Genomic DNA, 16,024 nt, shown 5'->3' with positions numbered 1-16,024 from the left:
AGGGGGCTACACCTAGTGCATGGAACAGTGTAGACTGTAGACACTTGTCTGTTGTATTATATAGTAGAATGTTATGAAATAAATAGATGAATGAACTGCACGTGGTCTGGTCATGTCCTGAATCCTGATAGACTGCTGAGATCATGTAATGTAATGAATGAATGAATGTAACCTAGAATGGTTTCCTTTCCAACTGGTTTTATAAATTTTAAAAAAGATAATGACTGCCAAGCCAAGCTAAGTCAAACTTGACACTCGATCATATATTTTATAGGAAGTAGGAAGAGTGGAGGAAATCCTCGCAGAGGAAAACCAAAGGAAAACATTTTTAAAACAATTAAATTAATTATTATTTTTGTTCTAAATTACAGAACTTATTAAAATGGTAAGCATAATTTTTAACGGATACCAGCCTTAAGTAGAAGTGTTGGAAAAATAGGCGTTACGACTTTAGCTATTATAATTTCCACATGTTTTTTTTAGAAAAATGAGATTGAAGATATAGTTGAACAAATAAAATACACGGATTCACAAAAAAGCGTCACGCCATCCAACGCTTATTCACAAGATTTCACAGATAGCAGCTCTGATAAGAACCTGCAGTCCTCGGGAAAAGAAACTTATGTTATAGATCATGTTGATAATGAAAGTGAGAAAATATATCCTTTACATAGTGACGAAAGTATATTGAATCTTAGCAGTAAAGATTTCGCTGAAAGTGACGACGAGCGAAAACCGAAACATAATCGCAGAAACCATAGCGAAGCCGTTTTTGTAGAGAATACGTTTACGCAGACCAGTAAGTCCCTTTTCCAATTAAGGAACGAAGTTTCAATACAAAATACAGTTGAACTTCAACATTTGGAGACACAAACATCTTTTGATGCAATTACTAAAAGAATAGATGTAAATAATACACAGAACTTACAAGAAAATCAACATGTTAGTAATAATGAAAAACAAATGCATGTAAGGGAGAGCGATGAAACAAAACTCAAAATGCTTTACAGCAACAGTTTTGATGACAACAGCTCGGTTCTGAAAGATTCTGAAATAGATTGCGAGAGTAAAAGCAACGACAACATGGATCGCGATGGAAATTTTATAACTCTAAAAAATTACGACTCAAAAGATGTCTCGAGTGAATATTACAATTATAGTCCTGACGAGAGCAGTGACGAGGAATCTTGGAGTGTTAATTCAGACATCGAGGAAGATTCCTTAATGCAAAACGGAATTGATGCAATGAAACAAGATTATTCAAGTGATATCGACAGTGGCACACTAGAATCAGTCGAGAATGATGTCACTGGACTATACCAAACTATAGCAAGTGTGCCAAGAGCACAAACAAATACATATCCTGACTCTGCGATTTGCGATGTTTCGGTACTGACAACCGTTACCGAAGAAACTAATACCAATAATAGTGTATTACATGAATCGCAAATTTTTTACTCAAATAATATTCAATCTTTAAAAGATCCTCATAGAGCAGCCCGTAGCAAATTCAGAATTCAGGCGCTATTTAATAATGGTAATACAAATGAAAACGATGGAAATAATTTGAAATTACCGCCGATATATACGAATTCCTCTAGTCCTATTGTTAATCCTCTGTTCTGTGTAAACAATCAACAAATGCAACCTCATAAACATCCCCACACTATAAAAGAACATCAAGTAATATCTGATAGATATGAGTACGGGTACAAAAATCTTGCGTCAGGAGAAAGTCCATTAGTTTATACGAACCATGGTAATACTTAGTATTCATTGTCATATTAATTTATAGGTCTTCGAAGAGATTAAACAAAGTTTAAAAGCTTGAATAAAATGTTACAGATGCAAATAATAATTCCGTTCAAGTGCAGCTACCACCTATAACATTTAATGTGTTTTCTAATCAATATAATAAAATTGAAACACTTTTTTCAAAAACCGAGCAACGGAATCAAGAAATGAGATGTGAAGAAATAAATATAAGAGACAAAATACAAGATCTTAAAGTGAGCAATACAAAAACTAAGTAAGTATCTGTTTCACTTCACCTACTAGTTGATGCCCACAACTTCATTGCGCTCAAAGCCTGCCCACAACTTGATGGCGTGTAAATAGTATTTTTTGCGTAAAAAAAAAAAACTATATATATATTTTTTTTTTATGAAATAAGGGGGCAAACGAGCAAACGGGTCACCTGATGGAAAGCAACTTCCGTCGCCCATGGACACTCGCAGCATCAGAAGAGCTGCAGGTGCGTTGCCGGCCTTTGAAGAGGGAATAGGGTAATAGGGGAGGGTAGGGATGGGAAAGGAAGGGAATAGGGGAGGGCAGGAAAGGGAATAGGGTAGGGGATTGGGCCTCCGGTAAACTCACTCACTCGGCGAAACACAGCGCAAGCGCTGTTTCACGCCGGTTTTCTGTGAGAACGTGGTATTTCTCCGGTCGAGCCGGCCCATTCGTGCCGAAGCATGGCTCTCCCACGTATAAAGTTATACGTGGGAGATTTATAGAGATAGAGACACTATATTTTCTTTACTGGGAGAACCGGTTATCGCTTTATCAGCTTTCATCAAAATTGGTTCAGCGGTTTAACCGTGACGAGGTAGAAGAAGGAGTATAGACACGTGCAGATAAGAGTTTATAATGTTTATAAATAACTACAATATTCACATTGAGCCTGTTAGCAAAATCCTTTTCGCTCTACATTTCACACCTATAAAGATACTTTTATAACAATTAACGCCCGTAACGGAGTTGCGTCGAAATTCTTTTGTCGCGTGGGAACCGTACATTGTTTCAGGATTAAATGTAACCTATGTCTTTGCCTGGAACTCAAAGTACCTCCATACCAAATTTTATCAAAATATGCTCAGAGGTTTAAGCGTTAAGAGTTAACAGACAGACACATTTTCGCTTTTATAATATTATTGTCATGGATTAGTAGATTTTTCAGTAGTTAATGTTTTAAATATAAATAGGCCAGAAATAAAGAAGAGAAGCAAGTCTCCAAGTGAGTGCCCTATCGGAGAACCAAAAGTTTGTGAGGTCGCTGAGAAAGGCTGCGACGCTCTATGTACTGATATAATGCGACGACTGCAGAGTAGTACTTGGTAAAACGGAGTTTCAAATATAAATAAAGTTTCAAATATATACAGGGTGTAACAAAAATAAGTGATAATACTTTAGGGTGTGTACGTGTTCCTTGTAGAGAGTTCACTGTGAAAGTAGCAGCGCTGAAAGACCAACATTTTTTTTCACTTTTGTATGGGGAAAATCGTGACGCTCGGGCCCTTGCCCATACAAAAGTGGAAAAAATTTTTCGTCTTTCAGCGCTGCTACTTTCACAGTGAACTCTCTACAAGGAACACGTACACACCCTAAAGTATTATCACTTATTTTTGTTACACACTGTATATATAGAGAGTTTCAAATATATATAATACTTTGGCGATAAAAATGATATTTAGTCGAACTTTACATTTGTTAGTCCGTTTGATCGTCAACAAATTGATGTTTCCAGGCAAGAAGTAGCAGAAACACTAGCGTATCTTCCAAAATCGTTGGAATCGTTTTGGCCAATCATGTCTGAGATACGAACAGCAGATCTGCTGAGACAAGTATGAGTTCTATCAATGTTAATAGTCCTGTAATTTATTAAGTATGGATTATCGATGAATTTGCTGAAATAAAAGTAGTGAATATTAGGCCAACATGTCTCTTGAGAAGTTTAACTCTGTTTTCATAGAAAAACAGTAGAGCATAATAGAAGATGCTTGTTTAGGAAACTCTAGTCTGGTAAAAGCTGAAATGACAGTTATAACTTATACTACTTGTACTATTATCTATTCTGTGGTTATACGATATTTACAGATAGTGAGTCTGATACAGTTGCCACGGACCCAGGTGGCGCAAGCGGCGTGCGAGGCGACCGGTCATCTCCTCAAACACACAAATTTCACTAAGAAACCGGTACGAGAATGGTAAATTACGTTTTCGGTAAAAAAAATATTAGTCTGTATTGTCGAAAGTGATTATCGTACTCTGGCCCCAAACGACTCTAAGTTTAAGTCCTATATATTATGTTTGTTTCAACTTGAGTACTGAGTAAAACTAAGCTCGTTTCAATTTACACCTGTTTGTTATCTGAAACAATCTAAGACCAATGTGAAGTGCAGTTTTGCTCATATGTCTTTAATTTACGAGTTACATAATATAGTACAACTTGTATGAAACATATACAATAATTTAACAGTACCTATGCACTTTCAACGCACTCACACATGTTCGATTTCATGTAACTTGATCATAATAATGTCGTGAATCGTGCTATCAAGGAGTTCAACGAAGCGGTGAGCGTCCTGCTGGCGAAGACGAACAGCTACAACCGCGCGGTACGACGCGCCGCCAACCTGGCGCTGGACGAGCTCGTGTGCGGCCTGCACTACACGCGCTGCGTCGACGCCATCTGCGTCGCCGGGGTCGAGTGAGTCAGATAAAACTGCACAGTTTCATCACAGAAGACATAATATAATATGAGAAATAAGTGTAGCTTTCTGATCCATGCGGTACGCAGCACGCGGCGCGTGTAAGCGACGTTGTATCGCTTGGCCACGCTAACTGCGTCGTGGGAATTGTTGGGTATATAAATTCAGAGCAGTGGCTGTTTCGAACTCGTGTCGCGGTCACCAGCATGGTGCAAGAAACAGACGTCTACTTTTCAAGGTGATACTGCACCAAGCGTAACTACACTACAGTTGAGCGACGCGACATGTCGCTGCCAAATACTCTACTCATGAAATCGTATGAGGTAAACCGCACTACGCGGCAGCGGAGCCACAGATTAATATAATATGTAGCAGGCTAAGCGGAGCTACGTGACACAAAACGTCAGTGATTTAGGCCGGTATAAATAGTCAGTACTCAAGATGCATCTCGGTCTCAAGACACGGTTCACGCGCTGTGATTGGTTGGCTGTCAAAATTTGGACCAATCATAGAGTCGAACCGCGTCTTGAGACCGAGATGTATCTTGAGTACTGACTATTTATACCGGCCTTAAAACGTAAAGCGTTGCCCCCCTACAGCGTAGCACCGCTTAAGGCGCTCTCACCTTAAAATATAAACCTCGACCTAACCTAAACACTATACAGAATGTAACAAAACTAAATAATAATGCTTAAGGATATGTATGAGTCCCGTATATAGCGTTCTATGAAAGCAGCAGCTCTGGAAGAGTGACTTTAAAAAAATATATATCACTTTGTTTAGTTACACCTCGTATTAAATACCAGGCACAAGAGCCCGCTGGTGCGGTGCGCGGCGTCGCGGCTGCTGATCGTGTGCTGCGCCATGGCTGAGGGCGGGCGGCGGCTGCTGCGGTGTCGCCCGCCCTCCGCCGCCGCCGCCCGCCGCCACGTCCTGCAGGCGATGGCCGTGTTGCTGCACGACAAGAACCTAGAGACTAGGTGCGTGTGACGAACTACTATTACTAAGTTTAAATGTAAAATATAGCACCAGAAAACTAGTACGCTTCTCTGACATACATTAACCCTAAAGCGAAGCGCAAAATGAGGGAAAGAGAAAGTAGTATATGATATTACTGTAAGACAAAAAAGGACGACAATATTTTCTCGATTCGATTATAGCGTAAAATGAGCGAAAGAGAAAGTAGTATATGCTATTACTGTAAGACAAAAAAGGACGACAATATTTTCTCGATACACATTTTGCATGCAAAAACATTGGCACTACAGTTTTGACGGCATACGTCGTATCTAAGTATTTTGATATCGTTGATTGAACTCATAAACTCTACATACCGTACTCTACAAAGGTAGTACTTTCCATACAATAGTTAAAAAACTATTGTATAAACTATCAGCCTATGTCTTAACCACTGCCGTATACACAAAAGGAAGTATATTTGTAGGAAATACGCTGAGCGCCTGTACGCTATACTTCGTCCTCTCCCCAACTTCGAGGCTTACTTCTTGACGGACGTGGATGCGAAGCTGGCCACCGAACATATGAAGAAATACGATCACATACTAAAACTCAACGCTAAAAATACTCGGTAATTTTCGCTTGTATTTTTATTGTTTATTCTTATAGTAATAATAAATTGTGGACGTAACGAGCTTTTTATTTTTAACCCCCGACAAAAAAGAGAGGGGTGTTATAAGTTTGACGTGTCTGTCTGTGTGTGTATCTATCCGTGGCATCGTAGCATCCAAACTTCCTGCCAACTTAGAGCAGAGGTTTCGTGTTTGGGCTCATTTTAATTGCGACAACCAGTAAGAAATAGAGAAACAGTAAATATTTACATGCTGCTGCTGCAGCATCACCTGGATTCTATAAGAACCGAGCTTACTATGATCCCAAAGTGGAGGTTTCATGTTTGGGCTCATATTAACGGCCTCATCGAAAAGGACATTGATAGATGATGATTATTGATTACCATCTATTTAGATTAGAATATGATTCTGTTGATAGGAATTATTCTGCACTATAACCAACACGAGTTTAAGAAGTATGAAATAAAATTAAATTAAGAAATTTAAAAAGAACCCCCGCCTAACAACTTTAAAAAGTAATGAAATAATATTTGCTGCCTTTAAGTTCAAATAATTCCTAACTTGTGTAAAGTAATATTTTCGATTTCACATAAATAAATAATTATAGTCACACAGCGAACCAGCACAGTCTATCGAACTGTGTGTAGTGTATCAGTTCACAGCGAACCGAATCGAGATAATCAGTGACTTGGCGGTTGTAGGTTGTAGTTACTTTGCGGTGACACACCGTGACAACAATATTATGGACTAAAATGTTACTTCACACAAGTTAGGAATTATTTGAACTTAAAGGCAGTAAATTTCATTAATTTTTGAAGTTGTTTGGCGGGTTTTTTATTAAATTTCTTAATTGAATTAGCAAATATATTTCATTGTTATATTATATCACACTTTCGCGGAAGGGCATACATAAATCGATTTAAAAAATACTAGCTATTTGACCGAAGTCAAAGAAGTTAAAAATCAATGAACGAATTGCTCGTTTAAAGATATAAGATTTATTATATTGTATTCAAACGTTCATGATACATTTATTCAATTAAACATTCCTCATATTAGACAATCTTATAATAGCTTTAGCCACATCCTGATTTATATGTTCTTTAAACTTTACGTATATACGCAATATGAGTTATATATAACATAACTCATAACCACATATTACAAACCATCGAACTATTACCAGGCTCATTAAAAAATCTTTCGCAGTAAAAATCTAATCTAAGCCTCAAATAGCAGATACGATCTGTCTTATTTCCAGAAAACATCCTATCTCATACGCTTTAGAAATAAAAAGGTCAATCACGATTTAATAACAATATCGCGGAAAATATTTTCCACTAGGGGTAGAGCGTGCGTCATCATCATTGTTCTAGTCGCTTCTTCGACGGTACGGATAATACGCACTTCAAGTGGCTAGACCGCACGACTTTATAAGGAGTGAGCACACTGAGACGGGCCGCGGTGTGCTCACTCCTTTAACGCGCTTTTATACGCTTGTAAGTAATTGTAACTACAGGTTCCCTAGACTATTTTTTTTATTACTATCAAGCTAATTATTCGTGAGTAGCTTTATTTTGATAAGATGAACAACAATTTACTCGGCGAAAATTCTCGAAAGTGGTAGTAACAGAAATAGAAAGGATTTAATATTTTGATTTGATGGTCCTAAAAGGATTGTTCTATATTTTGTAGGACAATGTTACTCTTAAATTATAATTTATCTATTAACCTATCAAGATACAAAAAATCTGCTGGTTAGGGTTCCGTTTTAGGGTTCCGTAGTCAACCAAGTTTTGTTGATCTGTTAGTAGTTTTGGAGCTTATTTAGATAGATATAGAATAATAAATAACATTTACAATTTTAGATTAGGTAGCGCTTATGCGCTACATAATTATATGAGACATATTATAAATAAATAGTATTTTAATTTTTGTTCTACTGTTAACTCTCAAGCTCGGTGTGGTCTTGTCAACGAGAGCTATTTAACAATTTAGTCATCTTTGATAATGATATGCTCTAGCCTCTAAGTCTATGTATGGCTGGTCTCTGGTCTAATACGCTTCATCTTGCTCTACCATCCGCTACACAAGTTCCCGAAGATTATATTATAGCAGCTTCTTTTGTGCGTTGTGAACTTTATTTTCTCCTCTCTTAGAACCCAATAATATTTTTGATCTTACTTGATTCCGCATTAAGCAATTACACACGAGTAAGTTAATAGTATACACATGCAAAACCTTTCATAATATTATCATAAAATCAAATATACAGGTTGTTAGGGTGAACACCGTTATCCTTAAAACCATCAAATAAGCCCGTCAAAATGAACAACTTTTTCTATGAGAACAATGCTGGGAACTCAAAAAAATCCGTCGTCATAGCCAGCATTGTTCTCATAGAAAAAGTTCATTTTGACGGGCAACTTTGATGGTTTTAAGGATAACGATCAATGGTGTTCACCCTAACAACCTGTAGTTACCAGAATTGAGACTCTCTGGCTGAACTGATTTCGAGGTAGCTGCCGCCTCATGCCACAGCCCACAGCTCTGGTCGGTTGTGACTTGTGAGGCCAGTATTATGACTACAAACTTCGACGTCATCATGCACTCAAGATGCACTGGCCGAGTGCACTCGCACTCATGATCTGTAATTGTTACAATAAACTTTGTATCTAGGCACGAGACAGTTAAACCTTCACGATCCGCACATCTAGATTACTAGATATCTTGTACAGGTTCGCAGTCAAGTCAGAAATTGTTCTAATTAGATATGGTCTCAATTTATAATTGAATATACTTACCTCGGTCGCGGATTCTTGGAAATCTATTGTTATCGCGGTCGAATTCGACCGCTTGGCAGTTGATAGGTTGAACACTTGCGCCGTTTTCAATTTCCTTTTTAATTTTTACGCTAAAATATTGAAATTGTACTTTACCCATACTTTGGGAGGCTGGCGATCATAATAAATAAGCTTTCTCGGTTTTGGAATCCGCTGTTTTAAATAACAATAAAGGACTCTGGCCAGATAAATATCAAGATTCTTTAATATAATTAGTGTTATTTGTTTAGCAAAACCAATAGAATCTATTATATCTAGAAAAACACCGATTATTATTATTATTATCATTAGATGCGGAGCGTAGACAGAGCAAATCTATCGAAGTGTTGGAACTTTGGATACAATTCTTGAAAAAGTAAAGCGCTAAGATAGATATTATAATTCATACAATATACATAGTATAATAATCTATTTATCTATCGACCAGCGATATTGTTTATGCATTAGAAGCGCGAGTGCGCGCGCACTCAGCCGTCCTTTCATGACGATGTGATATTTTCCTCTCGCGTTTCCCACCCACATCGCCTTATCGAAATCACAGAGAAAACATTTCGCAAATGTAAACAAAACACTGACCTCTCACATTTCTTTTATTACAAAGAAATAAGGTCGCTAATCGCTCGGCAATGTCAAGCGCAGATCATACGATTCGATAAGTTGCAGTTTTAGGTAACGTCAAGTTGCATTTAATCGCGTGTAGGTTTTGATTATGTTATATTATATTGTAAATAATAATCTATAACATAATTACATACAAGTGCGTGGTCTAGCTTTTTAAGTGCATACTGCATAGTGTTATTGATTTAATCGCGTACCGTTTGCGTATCTACTGCCTATATATAGGCATTACTAAACGCATTACTAAATAGTTTCTACGTCAAGTATACTTGACGTAGAAACTATTTAGTAATGCGTTGTGTGCTATAATGTAGATTTTAGTACATGTTCTACGAAGTACAATCTAATTAACTGCAATCCTTCCGGTGTGTGTGTAGCTATATAGCTATCCTCGAGACCAATCATTAATATATGCTCAAAATGATAAAAATATATGTTTCAAATAGTTTTTATTATTCGTAGGTTTCAAAGTAAGGGATACATTTTTTTTATATCAGCTTATAGGAATTGTTCAAAGTTGTATATAAAACTAGATTTTAGAAGTGATAACAGACAGAGAAACAAGAACAAATGAAAATAAAAGGTTTCATTGGATACTTTTCACTGTAGCTGTGCTCTGCGAGGAATGTTTGTAGTGACTAACGGCCGTTCCCAATATTTGATCTATCTCTGGTTTTGCCCTACTAGAGATAGGAATAGCTCACATTAGACATATTTATGTCAATTGTGAGCTATTCCTATCTCTAGTAGGGCAAAACCAGAGATAGATCAAATATTGGGAACGGCCGTTAGTGAGCACCAAAAGGGTCTTAGAGTAGAGTAGAAAGTAACTTTGTAACAATTTTGGTTCGGTGTCTGCCTCTTTGGCTTCAACACAATATCCATATAATATTTATGAGCAAAGTAAATTAGCACGCATAAGTCCTAAAAAATACCTTGAATTTCATGATCTACGGATATTTTGGGCGAATATACAGACAAATATTATATCTTTTTATGTATGTTATATAATATCTGTAGGTAGAAGGTTTGTTATCAAGTTTCATAAATAATATAAGTACACAATAGTCGATAATCCATTTTATCTTCGCTGACCTAAACTTTAGAAGCAGAAATTATACAACTCTATCACTCGCATAATATCTGCAGTGTGGATTGAAGAAATTTTATCAATTATCTAATATTTAATCGTATTGCAAATCTTAAAGCCGTATAGGCAAATGTAAAAAAAATACGATTAACTAAAAACTTACACAGGATTGCTAGAAACTTATAAAAATTTCAAAAATATATGAGAGACAAATATATTTTTGGCAAAGGGGTTTGGGTAATATTGGCGTCATTTTCAAATCTCGCGACCACTCACCAAACCGGCATATTATGAAACAACATATCAAGGGGAGTAAACTTTATTATGGGGGACATATAGCTAAACTATACTGGAGCCGAGATATTAGGCATTTTAAGTTCGTATTTTCAACTTAACGTAAATTCAATCATAACATGAATATTCAGGAAAATACAATAAAACGGCGTTATTTATTAGCTTAAAGCCTTCCTCGATAAATGGCCTATCCAACACAAAAATATTTTTTCAAATCGAACAAGCATTTCCTGAGATTAGCACTTTCAAACACACAAACACTTGAACTTAATAATATTAGTATACAGGGTATAACTATACTTTAGGGAGTGTAATGTGTATGAGTCCCGTGTATTAGAGTTTACTGTGAAAGTAGTAGCGCTGAAGGAGATTTTTTTTTCGCCTTTGTATGGGGAAACTCTTTACGCGCAAATCACAAAAATTTTTTTTTTTGGTCTTTCAGCCCTGCTCTTTTCAGAGTGAACTTTATACAAGGGACACATAATGTATACCCTAACTAAAGTATTATCACTTATGTCACAACATGTAAATATAGATTATAGATTCATGTTATTCGTATATTTTAGAGAAGACTTAACCATTTAACATACAATTTGCAAAAGCAAAATAAAGAGTTTTTTAACTATTTATTTTGCTTTTGCAAAAAAATACAAATCCATTTTTTCTCGAATTTCTTAAAGAGGGCCGTTTTGATATTTTCATATTTTTTGTGTAAGTAAATCAAAGACTTCTATTTAAACTGATGATATAAAAATGGATTTTCAACTGTGTTAGTAACACTAAAACTCGAAAACGGCTGAACGGATTAGGCTAATTTTAGTCTTAAAATATTCGTAGAAGTCCAGGTTTTTAAAGTGACACGATGTTCACCGGGACAGCTAGTCTTATATATAAAAATGGATTTTCAAATGTGTTAGTCGCGCTAAAACTCGAAAACGGCTGAACGGATTGGGCTGATTTTAGTCTTAAAATATTCGTAGAAGTCCAGGGAAGGTTTTAAAGTGACACGAAGTTCACCGGGACAGCTAGTCTTATATATAATTGTCATTTCTACAGTTTTATTATATGTATAGAAAATGGATTTTCAAATGTGTTACTTGTTAGTCGCGCTAAAACACGAAAACAGCTGAACGGATTGGGCTGATTTTAGTCTTAAAATATTCGTAGAAGTCCAGGGAAGGTTTTAAAGTGACACGAAGTTCACCGGGACAGCTAGTCTTATATATAATTGTCATTTCTACAGTTTTATTATATGTATAGAAAATGGATTTTCAAATGTGTTACTTGTTAGTCGCGCTAAAACACGAAAACAGCTGAACGGATTGGGCTGATTTTAGTCTTAAAATATTCGTAGAAGTCCAGGGAAGGTTTTAAAGTGACACGAAGTTCACCGGGACAGCTAGTCTTATATATAATTGTCATTTCTACAGTTTTATTATATGTATAGAAAATGGATTTTCAAATGTGTTACTTGTTAGTCGCGCTAAAACACGAAAACAGCTGAACGGATTGGGCTGATTTTAGTCTTAAAATATTCGTAGAAGTTCAGGAAGGGGTTTAAAGTGACACGAAGTTCACCGGGACAGCTAGTATTCTATAAAACATTCCTGCAGCTGTACTTTTATTATTTACTAGCTGTTGCCCGCGACTTCGTCCGCGTGGACTTTAGTTTATAGCGCGCGATGTCAACAAAATTGGTGTCAAAAGCTTTTATAAAAAAACCCTGGTACCCCTTAAATCAATACAGCTGTGCAGTGTGCAAACAATAAGTACTTCATTTTTGTATGTTAAACTTTATATATTATGCCAAATTTTAAAGCTTATTTAGCCCCCCAATTACACAACTTTACCCATAAACTATTTATCATTGATAGGTTTAGCCCCAATTTCACCAACGTCTGTTAGTGTTAACAGCTTGTTAAAATATCCTGTCTTCTCTTTCATTCATATGAAAAACGAAACAGCTAACGTGATACTAATTCGAGCATTAACTTTAACAGTCGTTGGTGAAATTTGGTCTTAAGGTTACGTCACTGCCTGCACAGATAAAGTACTGAGTTATTTAATACCGTAGAATAGATATAACAATCGAAAAAAATCGAGACTTAAATGTAAGATGATACCACCTCTTATAGAAAGACTTTTGAGCAAGCGTCAGCGCGATGTAGAAGACGCACGGCGCCATCTATTATGAATTTTTTGAACAAATTTACGACCCTTACAACCCTTTTTTCCAGTAAAAAAGTAGCCTATGTCCTTTCTCAGGCTTTAGACTATCAGTATACAAAATTTCATTACAATCGGTTCGGTAGTTTTGGCGTTTGGCGTGAAAGCGAGACTGACAGACAGACAGACAGACAGACTAGAGATACTTTCGCATTCATAATATTAGTACAGATTATGTGCACACTGCACAGCTGTTTTTGGGTATTTTGATTAATTAAGGGCCGCGCTACACCGGAATGGCAGCGGCGAGGCGAGCACTTTCAGCGCTGCCATTCCGGTGTAGCGCGCTGCGCGGCCCTAAGAGGGGTACCACTTACCAGGGTTTTAAAAAGTTTTTAAATTTGACACAAATTTTGTTGACACCGCGCGCTATAAACTAAAGTCCACGCGGACGAAGTCGCGGGCAACAGCTAGTTATGAATAAAAACAATAATATATAATAAAGTAGGTATGATTAGTTCTGTTATAATAATGAAGTAAAAAATAAAGCGCCATCTGTTTTCATATATTAGAATTAAAATGTAAAAATATTTTCTGGATGGAATATAGGCCAACACAACACACTCGAACTCCTTAGAAATGCAGTAGGAGTTCTATAAGATAAGATAGATTGATTATTATTATAGCAAGTGATAATATTATTAAACACAATATTCTAACGTATTAAAAACTATAAACAAAAACATAATAACTAATAAGTATGATTAGTTCTATGTTACAACGAAGTAAAAAAAAGCGCCATCTGTTGAATCGTATTAGAACTAAAATGTTCATTGCATCGCGTCGATATATTTCTGGATTTTTTTAAATATTATACATAAAATATATTTAAGATTTTTGAAATATTATTTTAATACACATCCAAGACCCAGGAACATTGAAAACTTTTTGTTCCGCCTGCGGGACTCGAACCCAGGACCCCCGGGATGAGCGCTGGCCACGCGCAATGCGAAGTAATTTTCATCGATATTTTCATGGAAATAAGATATTTTCCCACATCAAAATGTAGCCTATGTCCTTTCTCAGACTCACGAATAACTGTGTACAAAATTTCATTGCAATCGGTTCAGTAGTTTTGGCGTGAAAGCGAGACAGACAGACAGACAGACAGACAGACAGACAGACAGAGATACTTTCGCATTTATAATATTAGTATAGATATTTGACGCGGATGAAGTCGTGGGCAGTAGTTAGTGAGAAATATATATCCAACAGATTAATATACCCTTTCTACGCCTGTTTGTTAAGGATAGCTCCATAAAGTAACGTTAATTACTATTGATTTTGTGAACATAAGATGCAAAAATAAATATACTAAAATAATCATAGCTCAGCTCCGATATTACTTAGAACAATTTTTATTACTAATATATGTTTCTCTAATGTAGTGCTACAAAATAGTTATGGTTTTAACCGACAGTATATATTATGTCTATGGTTTTAACCCTGGCCGCTGGAAAAAAAATTACGCCACAGGTCCATACAAAATTACCCAATGCCCATTATTGTCTCTACCGTAAATTTTTGCCAAAAATGCAGACCGTCGCGTCGTCCTCGAGAATTTGTAACATAATATTAGAAACCATAATATTATTTAGATGCATGTACTATCAGAGAAGTTGATTCCTATGTAAATGGCGGACCTAAGTAATATTGTGGTAATATGGTCGCATTAACGGCCGTTCCCAATATTTGATCTATCTCTGGTTTTGCCTTACTATAGACAGGAATAGCTCACATTAGACATTAGAGACATATATTTTATGTCAATTCAATGTTAGCTGCGATCGGTTGTATCATATTGTATGTCAAACCAGAGATAGATTGAATATTGGGAACGGCCGTAAGTCAAACCCATCCGACCGATCACAGCTAACATTGGATTGACATAAGCCGGCCAAATGACGTAGATCCGTCAACCGCCTAGCCAAGGAATCAATTTCCTCGATGGTACAATATATTTTTTTTATGACAATTGACAACAATAAAATACAATTAGTGCCTGGAAAAACCAACTGCGCCACTGTTGCAATAAAAATTGATAAGAGCGAAAATTTCATAGCAGCTTCAATTTTTAACCGACTTCCAAAAAACGAGGAGGTTATCAAGTTTCATAAATAATTTCATGTATATTCGGCTGTGGTAATTTTTTTATTTTTTTTTATTTTTGTATGTTCAACCACTACTCCGCCGTTTGTGAACCGATTTTCAAAATTTTTGTTTTGTTATATTAGGTTTCACTCCAATTTGGTCCCATTTTTTTTTTTTTATGAAAAAAGGGGGCAAACGAGCAAACGGGTCACCTGATGGAAAGCAACTTCCGTCGCCCATGGACACTCGCAGCATCAGAAGAGCTGCAAGTGCGTTGCCGGCCTTTTAAGAGGGAATAGGGTAATAGGGGAGGGTAGGAAAGGGAAGGGAATAGTTGAGGGTAGGGAAGGGAATAGGGTAGGGGTTAGGGGATTGGGCCTCCGGTAAACTCACTCACTCGGCGAAACACAGCGCAAGCGCTGTTTCACGCCGGTTTTCTGTGAGAACTTGGTATTTATCCGTTCGAGCCGGCCCATTCGTGCCGAAGCATGGCTCTCCCACGAATAAAAATGGTGATCATTTCAATTTTTTCATCATGAAAATCATGAAGATCATGAAAATTTCAATCATCATTTTCACAAAAGTGGTGATCTGATGATGGGATCCATGAGTAATCGAGGGAATTCCTCAAAATGTATATAAATAAAATAAAAATAAATAAAATAAAATATCTTTTTATTCAAAATGGGTATCATGATACACTTTTTGAAAGTCGAACGAAGAAACTACGTTGCCTACCACCGGTTCGGGAACTACCCCGCCGAGAAGAACCGGCGTAAGAAACTC

The 16,024-nt window shown here is 36.6% G+C and overlaps 1 protein-coding gene across 1 annotated transcript; it reads left to right on the top strand.

The window, feature by feature from the left end:
* The first annotated feature begins 306 nt into the window (after positions 1–306).
* On the top strand, positions 307–6,117 carry LOC121725235. Its single transcript, XM_042112091.1, has 9 exons — positions 307–385; positions 484–1,759; positions 1,846–2,029; positions 2,982–3,113; positions 3,524–3,620; positions 3,874–3,972; positions 4,338–4,486; positions 5,294–5,467; positions 5,932–6,117. Exons 1-9 carry the CDS (start codon positions 383–385, stop codon positions 6,077–6,079), a joined length of 2,262 nt encoding a protein of 753 aa, XP_041968025.1. The 5' UTR covers positions 307–382; the 3' UTR covers positions 6,080–6,117.
* Positions 6,118–16,024: the final 9,907 nt, after the last annotated feature.

The sequence above is a fragment of the Aricia agestis genome, chromosome 3 (genome assembly GCF_905147365.1).
Source record: "Aricia agestis chromosome 3, ilAriAges1.1, whole genome shotgun sequence".
NCBI lineage: Eukaryota > Metazoa > Arthropoda > Insecta > Lepidoptera > Lycaenidae > Aricia > Aricia agestis.
This window is presented reverse-complemented; position numbering and strand designations above follow the sequence as displayed.

What these genes read in the sequence shown, in the direction of transcription:
- LOC121725235 (XM_042112091.1), top strand. An exon ending in CGACTGCAGAGTAGTACTTG is followed by an intron (nt 3,114 to 3,523) that starts GTAAAACGGAGT and finishes TGATGTTTCCAG; the next exon opens with GCAAGAAGTAGCAGAAACAC. An exon ending in CAGCAGATCTGCTGAGACAA is followed by an intron (nt 3,621 to 3,873) that starts GTATGAGTTCTA and finishes CGATATTTACAG; the next exon opens with ATAGTGAGTCTGATACAGTT.